The 16,019-nt window shown below is 42.3% G+C and overlaps 1 protein-coding gene and 1 non-coding gene across 2 annotated transcripts in view; one reads left to right on the top strand and one right to left on the bottom strand.

Moving 5' to 3' along the window:
• LOC145410920 (uncharacterized) overlaps window positions 1–15,364 on the top strand; it is an 89,260-nt gene extending 73,896 nt beyond the window's left edge. The window contains exons 9-15 of the mRNA XM_080280962.1: window positions 445–506; window positions 787–944; window positions 1,431–1,557; window positions 2,790–3,911; window positions 8,587–8,772; window positions 9,539–9,676; window positions 12,484–15,364. Coding sequence (XP_080137088.1) covers window positions 445–506; window positions 787–944; window positions 1,431–1,557; window positions 2,790–3,911; window positions 8,587–8,772; window positions 9,539–9,676; window positions 12,484–12,747 — 2,057 coding nt within the window. The 3' untranslated portion in view covers window positions 12,748–15,364. The remainder of the gene's footprint in view (window positions 1–444; window positions 507–786; window positions 945–1,430; window positions 1,558–2,789; window positions 3,912–8,586; window positions 8,773–9,538; window positions 9,677–12,483) is intronic.
• Window positions 5,333–5,451, bottom strand: LOC145411086 (5S ribosomal RNA). Its single transcript, XR_013899370.1, has one exon. It is a non-coding gene; the product is annotated as a 5S ribosomal RNA (ribosomal RNA).
• Window positions 15,365–16,019: the final 655 nt, after the last annotated feature.

The raw sequence follows: 16,019 nt of genomic DNA, 5'->3' as shown, positions 1-16,019 counted from the left end.
GCAGTTAATGGGTTAAAAAGATGAAATAGGCTTCCATATATCCTACACGGGTTCAACTTGAAACACCATATGTGAACTGCCTGATCATGGCAGAGGTATGTGGTCTTCTTTACTTTTCAAGAACATACCAATACATGTTTTTAATCTTGATATTCAACAGTACTATAGTGTATTTGCTTATCAGAAAGTTAGGGTAGTAATACTGTATGTACGGTATGTTATCTCTACACAGAAGTAAATCTATCATAAATCAGTTTGAAAGAAGATGTGGGAAAAGATCTTTGTGAACCATAACACTTCACCAAATGGAAGAACTGGCAGTCAAGAATGATGTCATCATAGTGAAGGGGTAAAAAAAAAAAAAAAAAAAGATTGTTTTTTGTTATCATTAGTGTTTAGTTTGAGGAACTGCCGTCATTTTAACTTTGAATTTTTCTTTGACAGAGGTGCTTGACGGGTCTCAGCACAGTCTCAGGAGTGTCAGTCTTGAAAACAACCTTTCCCAAGTTACTAGTGTGAGTATCCATTCACTGTGTTGCAGTTTATGTTGAAGATATCCACATATTACTTTGGTTTGCTGGCCTACTGCCTTAATACGATAGTAGCTGTTTCTGCTGCTCATTTTAAACTGTTTTGTGTCTGTATGTGTATGTGCTTTACAGTTTCTGCGAGATCATAATCTGCTAGCTGTAAAAAAAGGGATAAAATACCTGTACTGTAAATAAAAAAAAGGGGAAGAGTTTAAAATTGGTGCAAATCATTTGACATTCTGTTGTATCCAAACAGGGTGGTGTCAGTGGATCCACCACCCCAGTGCGACCCATCCTAAAACCCCAGCCATACACAGACCCGGGCAGTGGCAGGGACATAGGCGACTCCACCTATAAGGCACCTTCATACCTTGGCATCTCATGTGCTGTCAATGGCTACAATAGGCTTAACAGGTGAGAACAGATCAAAAGTGGTAGGGGTTTGAGGGAAGGGCAATATGCAGTGAGTCATTATGTCACCAGGGACTTAGGTGACTGCAGCTAAAAGATACCCTTCTTATCTAGGCATCTCTTTTGTTATTGGATGTAGTAGACTTAACAGGTGAGGACAGGTCAGAAGTGGTAGAGAATTAAGTAGATGGCCAAAAAGTCTGTCCAACACAACATGGGTTGAGATTGTACAAAATGGCATCGAGGTTAAGAGATTGAACAAAGATGTTGCTTTGGGCTTATGCTCTAGGATGATATAGAAATGTATGTTGAAAGTGAGGTGGTTGAATTGAGAGGTATTGGAATAGGTTAGGAATATTATAATCATTGGTAAGACAGAGAAATCAGACAGCATAGGTAGTGAACATTAAGAGCTTATACAATACGATTTTTGATGTTTGCAATTTTTCATTACAGTACTGATTTCTTCCTTTGTACTTCTGTATCCAGATACGACTCGTCACTGAGAGACGGTTTCCGGTCAAGAGACGCCAGCCCTGCTCGTCTGGCTTTCAGTCGCAGCAGAGACTCCAGTCCTATGCGACCGGAGTGGAAAGTGTTTGATCCGCGTACGAAGGTCAGGCCATGAATACTGTAAAAACATGATGGGGGATTTTATGCATAAGATTGTAATTTTTTCTCTTTAGATGCATACATATAATTGCTGTTGTAATAGTGAAAATCAGTTAGTGAAGGTTATGTAGACCTTGTAAAATTATCAATGTAACAGATTATGTGGTATTAATAGATACTTGTAAACTTACTGTATCATGCCCTGAGCAGTCATACCTGTTAACTACTGTTTAATAACAATTTTGTATTAAAACAATATATGTAGTAGGCTATACTGTTAATGCATACTAATGAGAAGTTACTGTATTAATAGAAATGAGTGGAGTCTGTTTGAAATATATGGTCTTGTTGTTAATAGATCACAAAACGTCATGAAAATGCCACATCTAATACTGAAGATGAGATCTGAATGTGATATCCCAAGTGCATTGCAACAGAGATGATGGGTATTAGTGCCCATGTGCTAGGTGTTGGTCTGAGGGCTGCAGGAGACCAGCCCCATGTTGGCGTATTATGGGTAGACTGCCAGACCTGGCAGACAGGCTTCCTAACACATGTTCAGAGTCAGTTTCATGTGGTATTGTATGTGAATAGAGGACTGCTTGTTTCTGTCTTGCCAAATTAAGTTGCTCCAGTTTGATGTGACATGGGGGATGAGACTTGAATTAATGTGAAATAAGAAATTATCAGTGTCAGATTATTCCATCCACACATCATCTACTCCTGTGTTGCCCTATGAGGAGTGTAAGAGATTAATCCCATCAGAAAAAAAAAAAAAAAAAATCTTTTGTAGTACATTTTGAAGGTTAAATGGAAGAAATAAAGTAACAAATTTTTTCATTTGTAAAGATGAGCTAAAATTTTCATAAAGAGTGTTTATGTCTGTAATCTGGATATTAATGGTTATGGTAAGCATAATTAGATGTACAGATTTAGGTGGGGAGGTAGGAGCAGAGTTGCAGTTGAGGTTTGAATTTGTGGGAGGAATTGTCCTAGAATGAAGGTTAATAATTGAGTTTTGGTAATACAGTACCGGTAGGTATGAATATGTGTGGGAAGTGGGCTGTGTATTATAATCAGTAGAGAAGAAAATTAAAGCTGGCTTCAGATGATGTTATTGCCAAGTAACTAAAAAAAAAAATAAAGGGAGTTCTTTGCTAATTGTTTATAGATCACACTGTAACTGTTTGTTGTGTGATGTATTGGAGCTTCTAATAATCATCTGTCCTCCCACAGGTATCCCCACAAGCCACTGCAGCCAAGATCAAGGAGCTGAAGGAGGAACTAGCCAAATTCAAAGCAGAGTTTCCACATCCGCCAGGTGAACGTGGCCGCCAAAACCTGTCTAAGAAGCTAGGGAGACGTGGGTCACAGGGGCGAAGTGTGAGTGTGGACCGAGGATACTTGACAAAGGCTGAGACGATGAATGGGCATCACAACGTAGATGAGGGTAGCAGGCCGGGGGGCCAGCGGGTACGAGTGGTGGAGATTACCATGACAGATGCGTCACCTAGCAGATCTTCCAGTTATCAGTACTCCCAGCAGCATTGCATCAGTAGCAGGGAGGATTCCATAACTTCTCAGTACTCACATACAACCACCACCACACACCTCTCCTCACACACCAATGGGGACACACCTGATAAGTCTTTCATTCAGTCTAGAATTGAGCGTCTTTATGGCCCGAGTGCTTTGGGTGCTGGGTTCAGAAGCCGTCGTTCACTGCTAGAGCTTGAAAAGGAGCAGCGGGATCGTGAGTCTACTTCCCGCAGTCCTGCCCGGCCTGTCCATTCTGAATCGCACTATGATCCGGATGCCAAGGCTCCAGAGGGGTTCCCCAGTGTGTTCAGACACCTGCGACCAGAATTCAGGACACAGCTTCAGGTCAAGCGAAGTGGTTTAGCAGCTAGATTACAGCCTGGTGCCCCTCTGATCTCTCCAGGCCTGGTGGAGTCTCCTAAAAGGCCTGGTCGGGTCATTCCTATTACAATAGAAACTGTGGAGCCTAAAAAGCCACCTGTCACTCAACCCAAACCCGATCTAGCCACTTCAAATAATATTTCTCATCGAGCAAAACCTGTACCTGCGAGCCGTGATTTGAAACCAGTAGTACCCAGTAAAACTGTGAATGGTGTGCAGAAGGAATCAGCAGCAGTGGGGAGAGACCAACGAGTGAATGGCAGTGTGGGAGCCGGGGAGGGAAAAACCCATGTAGAGGCTGGGGAGGGCACAGTCAGTGTTGAAACTAAAGTGGTACAATCGCCCACAAGAACTATTAGTGTAAATGGACTACCAGAATCAGGGAAAGTTAGTGTCTTAAAGGAGTCTGGAGAAAAGGATGGTCACTATTTTTTGAAGGTTAGTACCGTGATAGTGGTAGGTGGGGGCACTCACCATCCACTCACTTGATGTAGTGCTGCCCTTGGGTGGCTGCCCTTTCCTCTCTTCCTTCTTTCCTTCCTTCCTTCTTTCCTTCCTTCCTTCTTATGTTTTTCTTTAATTCCTTTTTTCTTCTTCCTTCTGTCTACGGGTAACTCTATACTGAGTGACAAACCAAATGGTTTCCTGTACACCAGGAAATCATTTACTACACTGGCTGCTAACCATATAACCAAACTACAGTTCCCAGTGGTTTAGTGGGTAATTAAGATACTCCAACCGGATTGAGACTGTGTTGGTTTATATCCAAGTGGTGGTTAGGGTATATTGCTCGAGTAATGCCACGCAGGGATGAGTGAGGCTGGTGTCAGGACCAGCTTGACTAGCTGTGCTCCTCATGGGGCATCACAGGATTAGAAGATGTATGTATGTAGTATCATGATTATTTGAATTACCAGAATAGTAATGTGTACCGTGAACCGGGGTGACTTCGTACGATTTTGAAGGTTATTTCATCCTGACACAATTTATTTTGGCCAAAATACTGATGTTAAGTATTACATACGTACGTGAGCCAATAACCTTTAAGTATCTAACAGCCAGATAATCTCAGTATCTCCATCTAGACGTAGTAAAATATTTTATAGGTGTCCGAGGTCACCCCGGACTGGGGAGACTTCGGACTGCCTTAGGGTGACCCCGGACACTCATTAGAAATGCACTGAAATGGGCCCCTAGTAGCTCAGCTGAATGTTTGGACAGTTCTGGGGGGTCTTCGGACACTGCGCGACTTTTAAAAAAATTGCTGAAAAAAATACAAAAAAATACAGAAAAATTACAAGTAAATAGTAGTAATATATAGCAAAAATAGATGAAAAAATAAATTTTCCATTGACTTACAACCCCAGTTTAGTTGATTATACATATACATTATAGGGAGTACATTCCCACGCTATGCGCAGGTTAAAGGCACGATTGTGACTGACTGACCGGACGGTTTAAAGCGTGCCGGCTATTTAAATGCCTAATTAAAGGGAACTTGGAATGGAGGAACAGAAGATAGGGAAGGAAAGAGCTAAAGAGTGAAGGAGCTTGGGAAGGAGAAACAGGAGTTAGGAATGGAAGGGGTGAGTAGATGAGGAACAAGAGGAGGGAGTGGAGACGAACTATAAGGATATCATACCGGTACCGTACCATATGGTAACTTAATATGTGTTCTCACATCATATTTCTTAGCAGCAAAAACAAAGATAAGCATGCAGACTGTGTACATCGTACAATTCATTCATTCATTCATTGCCAGACGCCATGTATCCCAGACAGGGTGGCCAAGGGCTTAGAGTTAATTGTTTTTTACAGGGAGGGGCACTAATCCTCCACCAACCCACTTGACGTAGGGATGCCAACAGCATCTGGTGTTCCCAGGCGGTCACCCATCCAAGTACTAACCAGACCCAACGTTACTTAACTTCGCTGATCGAACGGGAAGCGGTGTACTCAACGTGGTATGGCCGTTGGCAAAATATGTTTTATTACATATAAAAAAAGCAAATTAGATATGCTGTCTGACCTCAACCCTTTAAATATCCATTGTCCGAAGTTACCCCTTTAAATCCCAAAAATGCGTGCACATTCACTCATGTCATGTTTACATACATTTAAAATGCAGATTTTAACCCTTTCTCTGTTCCAATCTTCAAGTTAGACGTTAAAGTAAACCTCTAAATGTGTATAAGCGTGCGGTTTGTTATGATTCGTTCACACCAGACCAAGTTTTCCCGTATTCATTTTTTCACCAAAAAATAGCATTGTCTTTATTACAATATATTCACCAGTGGAACATAATATTTTAAAAAGATAATTATACATAACATTTTACAAAACCTATGCAACATTATCCCGTTTAAATATATACGATATCTTTCTTCGTTTAGCAGCTGCGTAGCATTTAATCTTTTTATGCAAATTTCGTCCGAAACCACCCCGTGTCCGAATTCACCCCGGTTCACGGTAGTACTGTACTATATGTGGTGCTGCTTTGTTGGTTAAAACTGTGAATGAATTTGAATAATGGTTGATCTCATTTCCATTTATTTTACATTTTTATTCTGGGGGCTTGAATGGTGAGCAATTGTGAGTGTGGCTTATTCATTTGGGCAAAGTATGGTTAGTATATCTTTTACTCTAACTAACCCCACCTTGGGATCGGAAAGGAGGTTTGGATGATGATGATGATAAGCTAATGTTACTGAATTTACACCACTTCATCATCATCATCATCAGGACCTCCTTTCCTACCCCAGGGCAGGGTGAGGAGTAGCAATGTCCAGACAGCCCAGGTTTGCCCAATCCAACAGGGCACACTTCCATTCACTCATCATTCAAGCCCCAAGAATCCTGGCTCTATCTGATACTCGAAAAACATTCACCAGACTCTGTAGCTTCACATAAACGTAACCGAATAGAGTCAATCCGGATGCTGTCACATTAAAAAGGGGTGCCAAATCCCAGATCATGCACTTCTCACAACATTCATCCAGCCAGCCCGATCTCTTGTCAGTCCCCTAGTCCCACCAACTTCCTTACCTCTCTTCCGTACACACTCATCCACCATATCCCTCCACATTCTCCTTGGCCTATCTCGCCCCCTCCCTCCTTCATATTCACTCAGATATACATTTTTCACTACACACTCATCCACCATATCCCTCCACATTCTCCTTGGCCTATCTCACCTCCTCCCTCCTTCATATTCACTCAGATATACATTTTTCACTACTGTATTGTTATCCATTCTCTCAACATGACCATACCATCTCAGTACACTCTCTTCGATTCTGGTGTCCACAGACTTCCTCACTCCACATCTTTCACGAATCACATGATTTTGTATCCTATCCACTCTCTGTACTCCACATCTCCACTGCTCTTACTCTTTACTTTTTATTTTCATGCCCCACCATTTCCATATGTTAAAGTTGGCACTAACACTCCATCATGTAAGCCTCGTGCTGCTGCAGCACACAGACTTCTGTTTCTTATGAAGGCCTTCATTACACCAGGTACTTTCCTTCCTTGTGTCACTCTACTTTCCACTTCTTTTGCACATTTTCCCCTCGTTTCTATCACAGTACCCAGGTATTTGACTACTCTCACCAGTTCCAGTCTCTCTCCATTCACTGTAACATCACACTGGGAGTCACCTTCTTTCTCAGTGACCATCACTTAATTTTTTCTACATTTACAATTAAGGCACAGTGCTCACAGACATCAGCAAAACTGTGCAGTAGTGTACCAAGTTCTTGTCCAGTATTTGCAAGTAGTACTGCATCATCAGCATACAACAAATTTGAGATATTCCATCCATCACCATTCATTACCAATGCCATCTCTCTCCCAATTATTTGTGTTTTTACTTCTCTCATCACCCAGTCCATTTATTTACAGTGTTGAACAACCATGGGTCATCACACAACCTTGTTGCTCGCCCACACCAATCGTGAACCATTCACTTAGATGCCCATTTACCCTTACACATGCGTCACTACTATTATAAAAACCCTGGATGGCACCTAGCAGCTAACCATCTATGCCATACATGCGCAAAACCCACAATCCTTCTCTGTCTACTTTGTCGTATGCTTTTTCCAGATCTATGAATGCCATGAACACCTTATAGTCATTTTTACACAAGCCTCCTTCACTGTCCTATTGCAAATACAGTATTTGATCCACGCATCCTTTGCCACTCCAAGAGCCACCCTTTTTCATCACTCACAAGGACTTCTGATATCTCTCTTACTTTATAATAACTCTTCCATATACCTTGGCCACCACACACAATAAACTTATGTCATGATAATCCTTGCACTCGCCTCACTCACCTTTATTTTTGTGCAGGGGTACAATCACAGCCATTCTCCAGTGTTCTGGCACAGTTTTACACTTTCATGCCTTCTTACATATCTCCAACAAGCACTTCATTTCGCTTTCTCCATTACATTTAATCATCTCTGCATACACCTCATCAACTCCAGCTGCTTTCCCATTTTTCAGCCGTTTCACAGCGTTCTTCACCTGTGCGAGTGTTACGTTTCCCGGCACTGCATTCCTTCTCTGCACCCCCCCGAAACCTGTCTTGTTTACAGTGGCTCTGCTTTCTCTCCTCTCATTCATCAGGCTTTTAAAATATTCTTTCCGTCTGGTCCTTACTTCATTTCTTATTCTGCCATTCTGTTAGGTAATGCTGCGTCAGATCTCATGATGATGATGAAAAGCTAATATTATTCAGTTTGCACCTCTTAATAGCTACATATATTCTGCCTTGATATTCAGTAACTAATGTTATTCAGTTTTGTACTTCATGATACATTTTTTATTCTGCCATTGTATTCACTAATGCTGCTTCAGATATCAGTTTTGTCCCTTGTTTACACTACAGTACTGTGCTGTATTCGTACAGTTTTTGCAGGTGACTTGAATGGTCGGTGAATGCCATTTCACTAGGCATGTTGTTGATTAATTCTCTTTGTATTGGATTTTACTTGTTCATGGTTTCTGGCCATATCTTACCCCATCTTTAGGTGTAAAAATATAGGTTGAGATGATGATGATGATGACGACGATGACAACAATGGTAATGATTTATTTGCAGGTGGTTGAGGATGTGGTAAGAGGTATCAACAAAGAGGTGGAGAGAGTTGAAGGTGAACTGGAGGGTGGAGCGGGTGAGGGGATGAGCGAAGAGGTGCGAGGGATGGTGCTGGCTGCCATTGGTAAAGCACGTCTTCTCATCTCCCAAAAGATTCAGCAATTCCAAGGACTCTGCCACAAGAATATTGTGAGTCCAGTTGCTTGCCTCTGCATTGCCTTTAGTGCACCATTATGGTGCTGAAGAGGGACACCTTCATATGGTGGCACAAATATAACTGGGCAGAAGTTCTGCCCAATTATACAAACATTCCTCAGCCCCCTCCCTGTCCTCTGAACAGAGGATAGTGGACTGCAGTTGAAGGGCAGCTTTAGCTGCAGTCCACCAAGGTCATGTCCAAATGAGCCTGGGGCCACAGCAACAAGAATAACTTTATTTCTTTGATACTCTTATGAGGTGTTCTACACCAAAATTGTTTAATTTGAGCAAGAATTACACAGAATTTTTGTGCATAGTGCAAATATTTTGCATAATTTAATGTGCCATACAGCAAGTGATGATTTGTAAATGTTAGCTGTTACCCAGGCACCTGGTGTTGCCCAGGTAAAAAAAAAAAAAGAGAGAGAGAGAGAGCTGGACATACCAGCATTGCATGGGAACCCATGGGACACCCATCTGTTGGGAATGGCCTCTACGGATCCCATGCTGCCTAAAATCTTGTGTATAGAGGTATACTAGTATACAAAATTATGTTTTCCTGGGTAAAAACCTGTGGGAGAGAGTGGCAGCCCATTTCAGTGGGCATGCTGTTGATTAGTTCCCCCCATATCATGCCTTTGCCCTCCCTGTTTTTTGGACTGTACATCATCCCATCGTTGTGTAGGAAGAAGAGGTCAGGATAATCATTATATTGACTTTATTTATTTATTTATTTACTTATTTCTTCCATTTCCAGGCTGAGTCAGCTGGTGAAGAGTTCCCAACAACTTGTGAGGACCTGGCTGGGTTTTGGGACATGGTATCAATACAGGTGGATGATGTCAACAACTCTTTCAAAGAGATTGATGCCCTACGTGCCAATGGCTGGAAAGAGGTAAGGGTCCAGCATAATCTCTGTGGTTGAAACCAAGGTAGGTTGTCATTATCATTGTTTTGTCATCTTTGTAGCCTTGCTTCCTGTGAGGAATGGATCAGCAGATTGGAGCATTTGGTGCTGGAGAGGGATACAGTCATCATGGGAACTACCTGGTTAACCCGTGGATTGCGCAGTCATCTCTCTCTCTTTTTTTTTTTTTTTTATCTCACCCTGTGGTGTGCATTTTTTTTTTTTTTTTTTTAAACTTAAGATAAACATCCAGGGCATCATCTGGTTTGGGGGGGGGAATCTTTGTCTTTGCGTAGTGACATGCATAAGTTTGCGTAGGGGTGTAGTGTTTTTTTGTTTTGTTTTTTTAATAAAAACTTCAAGATAAATATCTAGGGCATCATCTGGTTTAAAAAGTTTTTGTGTAGCGCCATGCGTATGTTTGCATAGGAGTGGAGTAGTTAGCGGTGATTCACATCCCACTGGAAGGTTAGCACAGCCTGAGCTGTGGCACGCAGTGTGATGCTACCCAGCCTGAGCTGTGGCTTGCAATCCACAGGTTAAATAAGCCCCACTGCTCCTTCCTGGTCTCCTGAATGGGGGGTGGTGGACCAGAAGAGGAGCTGCTTCAGCATGCAGTCCACCAGGTTTGTGTTCTGATGACAATGGGACTGCCACAACAGCGCCAACACAACAAATGGCAACAACAAGAGAAATATTGGAGAGTATGATTGTTGCTTCCATGGCTGAGAACCACTGTGTGTGCTTTGCACATGATGGAGGTTTTTCTTACAGACATGGAAACAAAATTCTTTCTCTTGCTGTTTGATTAGTGCTGTCTGCAACAGTGTGGTGGTCTACAAAAGATACTGCCACTAACTCACTCCTGAATATTGACTCCCCCCCCACCCCCCTACCCCCCATCTTGGCAAGAATAATGAGGGAGGAGGCGAGGAAGGCCAAGGAGAAGGTGGAGGGATATGGTGGATGTGTGTGTGAGAAAGAGAGGTATGGATGTTGGTGAAGCTAGGGGACTGACAAGAGATTGAGCTGGCTGGAGGAATTTTGTGAGAAGAAGCGCATGATCAGGAATTTGGCACCCCTTTTTAATTTTGACAGCGTTCGGATTGACTGAATCAGATACGTTTAAGTGAAGCTACAGAATGTGGTGAAGGTTTTGGGCATATCAGATAGAGCCAGGATTCCGGGGGCTTGAATGATAATGGAAGTGTGGCCCATTGAACTGGGCAAACTTGAGCTGTCTGAATGTTGCTACTCCTCGCCCTGCCCTAGGGTGGGAAAGGAAGTCTGGATGGTGATGATGATGAATGAAGATTAAAAATCTATCCTCAACAGGATGATTTTATAGCCTTTCTCACCACCAATATTGGTTCCACCAGTGGCGTTTCACTTGTGATCTCACCTTGCACTCTGACATGGTCATCCTCTTCTTGGGACTTTGGTAAAACCTTTGCCGTTACACTTGTCATCTTAAAAGGCCTTTAACCAAATCTGACACAAATATTTAATTTCCAAACTGCCTTTTTATAGTTTATAACCTATCTGTGCCTTCATTGTTCATTTTTTACTGTTGTGTAGTTGCTGCTGTAGATGGCAGCATTTCTTCTAAAGCTATCATTATGTTCTTCAGGGTTCTGTTGTGTCCTCAATTCATTAAATTTATTAGTGATCTGAGCTGCTTAGCTAACCCTGTCTACTCACACACATTGATGTCTCCACTCTTCTTCGGCTTTCCAACAGCTTGTCACATCACTTACTTCACCAGTCATGGGATGAGGCTATGGTGCACTTGACTTGGCTCTTTTCTGATCATTGTAAAAGAAATCTTGTTTTTAATGCAGCACAGACTCTAATCATACATCTTTTTGACCAGCCAGAATGTTATGCAAGATAATCCTTTAATATTCAGCAGCATGCAGCTAAGTTCTTTGCCTTCTCTCAGTATCGTTGAGGTTGCTTTCTCTTGGGACCGATAATGGAAAGATTCCGTACTAGGTCGACTATCAAGGAATTGGATGTGCTAAGCTGAATCCTTGCCTTCTTTACCCCTTCACAACTGTCACATTTGCCACTTTGTGAAGTACAGTTTCAATGTATGGAGTGACTCCTCATATACATCTCTTCTAAACAGCGTAGAGGGCTTTTTAATGCATCTCCCGTCTTCTTACTGACTTCCTTCAGCCTCTTTTTGTACAGCTTCATATCCCTGCCTTTGCTTTTTCTTTGATCACTGCTTTTTTTTTTTTTACCATTCTGCTTGCATCCCTCGTCCATTACAGTAGACACTTAGCTCATGTTTAGCAGTGTGCTGTCATCCTTTTTGTCAGCTCTGTATTGCAAGAATTGACTGATACTTTCAGTCCTTCATTTATGCAGCAGGCAAACTCTGGAACTGTCTTCCTCAGTCCATATTTCCCACTGCCTATGACACCCAGTTTTTTAAATGCAACGTGTTCAGGTATCTCAAAAAGCTTGGATCTTGAATTTTACTTCTTTGTGTGTGTTTTGGGAAGAACAACTTTGTGGCCTTCTAACCTCTGGTTCTTTCTTTCTTTGCATTAGAAAGTATGTAAATGCAAGTATAGCTTGGCAAACCCCTCCAGGGAGTTTTCAAGAGAGAGTAGCACACCAGAAGTGTTAATGATTGTGCTTTTCTGTTTCTTTCATTTTCTCCTCAGGCTGACAAGACTGATGGTGTCAGTGCAGTTGAGGTGACAACTGGGTGGGCACAGAGGAAGCCTGCCCCCAAACCTGCACGGCCAGCCACTAAATCCAGTCTTTCATTTTCTCCTCAGGCTGACAAGACTGATGGTGTCAGTGCAGCTGAGGTGACAACTGGGCGGGCACGGAGGAAGCCTGCCCCCAAACCTGCTCGTCCAGCCACTAAATCCAGTAATAAGTCCAGCATAAAGTCTGAGGAGGGGAAGATCAGGGAGGAGGCTCGGCGGAAGATGATGGAGGAGCGGCGGAGGGCTATGAAGGAGGCCATGAAGGCAAAAAAAGCGGAAAATGCTGGAGGAGGTGATGCTGTAGAGATCTTTGTCCCTGAGGCAAAGTAAGGCGGCATGCAAAAAGTCCTCGTTATAGGCTACCTCCTTTTTTAATTCCATTTCGCAGTTAATTCCGCAGTGAGTCATAGAAAATACAGTCAAGTCGCCTAATCCACGGCAATTAGAGACTGGTACCTACCCATGGATTATGAATTCCGCTATTTACAAAGTTGAGAACCAATGGGAAAAAAGGTATTTAGTCTGGACCCTCATGGAACCCCCGCACAGCACCCTACCTACACCTAATTAGCCAACAGCAAACACAGACAGACAGTCTTAGAAATATTCAGTGTATGTATTTAATAGAAATAAACAATAATTAAGGGGCCTCCCCTGACTCTGACAGACGAAAATGCATAGTGGATGGGCTAGGTAGAGGCTGGGGATAACATAGCACCTCCCATAGGTGCACTTCAAAATTTTAGCTTTGTTCTTGTAAATGGTGCAAATTGTTGACTCGTTCAGAGTGTACTCCCTGGCCAAGTGTGCAAACTTCTCTCCTTTCTTCACTCATTGAATAATGTCCAAATGCTGCTGATAACTGAGAGGAGCCTTCTTCTTGGACCTCACCTGGATCGAACGTCGCCTTGGGGGATTGGGGCCATCCATAACAGAGCCCAAGGAGAGGTAACCTTGACAAAAAAAAAAAAAAGGCCAGGTAGTGCTCAGAACTCACAAGGGAACACATGTAGTTGGTGGTTGGCAGGACAGGAGGTAAACAAAACATGGTGGCCGTAGTGTGCACACTTGCCACCAGGGCCTGGCTGTGATTGGCTGCTGGGTCTAGGTTGTCTGTGATTGGCTAGCAGCTGTGGAATACATCATGGTTGCCTGGATATTATACATCTCCTCGGAAATGAGCCACTTTGGAACCTAGGAACCGCGTTTTTTTGAGTTTTTTCCTCAGAATTAAAAAAAAATAGGGACCTGTTGGGCAAAGTACCGCTGATTACAAGTCCGTTGTTTACAGATATGCGAAACGGGCGACTTGACTGTATATAAATTCAAGTTCCATTATTGCCTTTGAAGGTGATTTGCCATGTTCTTCCTATATAGAGTACGAGGTTTACGGAAGAAATCGTGATATTTTTCCTGCACCACAAGTGTATAATGAGGACTTATTCTGCCGGTGCATCAGCTGGTGATAACAATTCCAAAGTCTTGTGGATAATGTACAGCTTTGTGTAGTTGTTCGTACTATTTTTTACAGAGCTTGTTGGTAAAGTCGTTAATACGTTACCTTGTTTCCCCTTTGAGCTGATGGCTGTCCTACTTGCGAGTGCTATAATTCTTAGCTTTAATGGCTGATACGGCCAGCGGAACGTGTCATCAGCAAACCTCTGTGACACCTTATAATTGTTTAGAAGTCCATTCCAAATTAGAAATACACATAGCCACAACTTGCACTTTTCAACACCTTCTCATATTCCCTCGAATACATAGACCTATAATTCTGATTTGGACTACAGTTATAGGTGGTAGAGTTTGAGTGGAGTATGGGCAGATGTGGAATGGTGAGAATCACAGCCAAGTGTACTTCTACTTTGAAATTAGTTATAGGTGACTGGTGATGGGTATTGGAAATGGTTCACAGGAAACAAAAAGTCTGCCTTTGTCATCCATGAATTCTGCACATGTAATTGAAAGACCGCAGTGCTAGATGTGGATGTCTTGTTCCTCATTACCTTGTGAATAGGCAGCTGCTCACATTATTGTAAGTTAAAAGCAAGGAGACTGATGTGTTCGGGAAGAAAAAGATCTATTTAGAATAATGTTTTTATTGCCATGATTTAAGGTATCTTTAATCATCAAAATAAGGTGTGTGAAAAAAAAAAAATCTTTCTAAAAATTATTGGCCCCTCTAGGGTGCAGTGCCTGAAAGCGGACTTTCCCTTACGTAGCCCATTCTATATCCTGTTGACTTTGACTAGGTGTATGTATACCATCTCTCCATCTTGAATGTTGAGCAGATCCTAGAGAGCGTATGATGCTAGTCACGAAAAAAGTGTTATGGAAAGGATATAAGGCTGACTGCCTTATTCTGCCATTGAGTTCAAGAAAATTGGCTGCAAACGAACAAAAATCTCCATCGAGCTAAAGTGAACCAACTGTAAACCTTGTATGACGTATGTAGCTTTCTGGCACTACACCCTGTGAGCCAGTAAGTAGAGGGTTTCATTCCAAAACCCATTTTTTTTTTTTCCCCCTGCCCTTCCAGTAAATCCAATATACTTTCGTAAATATTTTTCAGGTTCAGCAATATTGAATCATGTTACGTATTTGAATGTTTAGTAATCATCGATAACCCCTTGTCTGTACAAATACAGTATACTCCAGTCTGTGCAAAGTGTGTTGTGGCCATTGAAACTCATTTCATAATTAGGTTCTAAAATTTATTCGTTAAACACATTCTCATCTTTCTCAGCATATTTTTTCCTCAAAATTCTTCTTAAATGCATCAGAGAAAACCATGCATCTGTATATCTGATGGAATGTAGGTCTCCCAAGCTTGGTTGAATATACCTCATGGATTTAAAATGTTTTGATGAGTAAAAACCACAGGAATAAGGGAAATTGGGCCTTGATGATGATGACTACAGGAAAAAACAAAAACTACTGCTTTGCCAGTGAATTGAACTATTAATTGTTGCATATTTTATCTTCTGCCATTCTTCTATCTATCCATCTATCTATAGCCCGACACCCTAATCCCACAAAGGGTGGCCACAGACAAAACGCCTCCAAGTTGCTCTGTCACCCACCATTTGACTACCTTCCCCCCAATTCACCCCCCCCCCTCATATACCTCTCAACTCCATCCCTCCACCTCATCCTCGGTCTACCCCTCCCTCTCCCTCCCTCCACCTCACCTACATACACCCTCTTTGTCAGTCTTCCATTCTCCATTCTCTCCACATGTCCAAACCACCTCAGTGTATTTCTCCTAATCTTCTCAACCACATCCACATCCACCCCACAACGTTCCTTCACTTCTTCATTCGTCAACCTGTCCCTCCATGTCACTCCACATGCTCCTCTCAAGTAACTCATTTCCACTGCTCTCACCCTTGACTTGTTCCCCTCTTGCAGGGTCCACACCTCTCTTCCATGTCAGGGTAGGGATCACAGTACTATCATGCAGTGACTTCTTAACTTCCATGCTCACCTCCCTATTTCTGATCACTGCTTTCAGTGAACCAACAACCTTCTTTCCCTGCTGTACCCTTTCACACACTTCATCCCCCATTCTTAAGATCAGTAATTAAACATTTATGCCTTCA

The sequence above is a fragment of the Coenobita brevimanus genome, chromosome 87, assembly GCF_032717465.1.
Source record: "Coenobita brevimanus isolate Jiangsu-jjx chromosome 87, ASM3271746v2, whole genome shotgun sequence".
NCBI lineage: Eukaryota > Metazoa > Arthropoda > Malacostraca > Decapoda > Coenobitidae > Coenobita > Coenobita brevimanus.
Note: the sequence above shows the minus strand (reverse complement) of the source record. Positions and strands in the feature narration are given on the sequence as shown.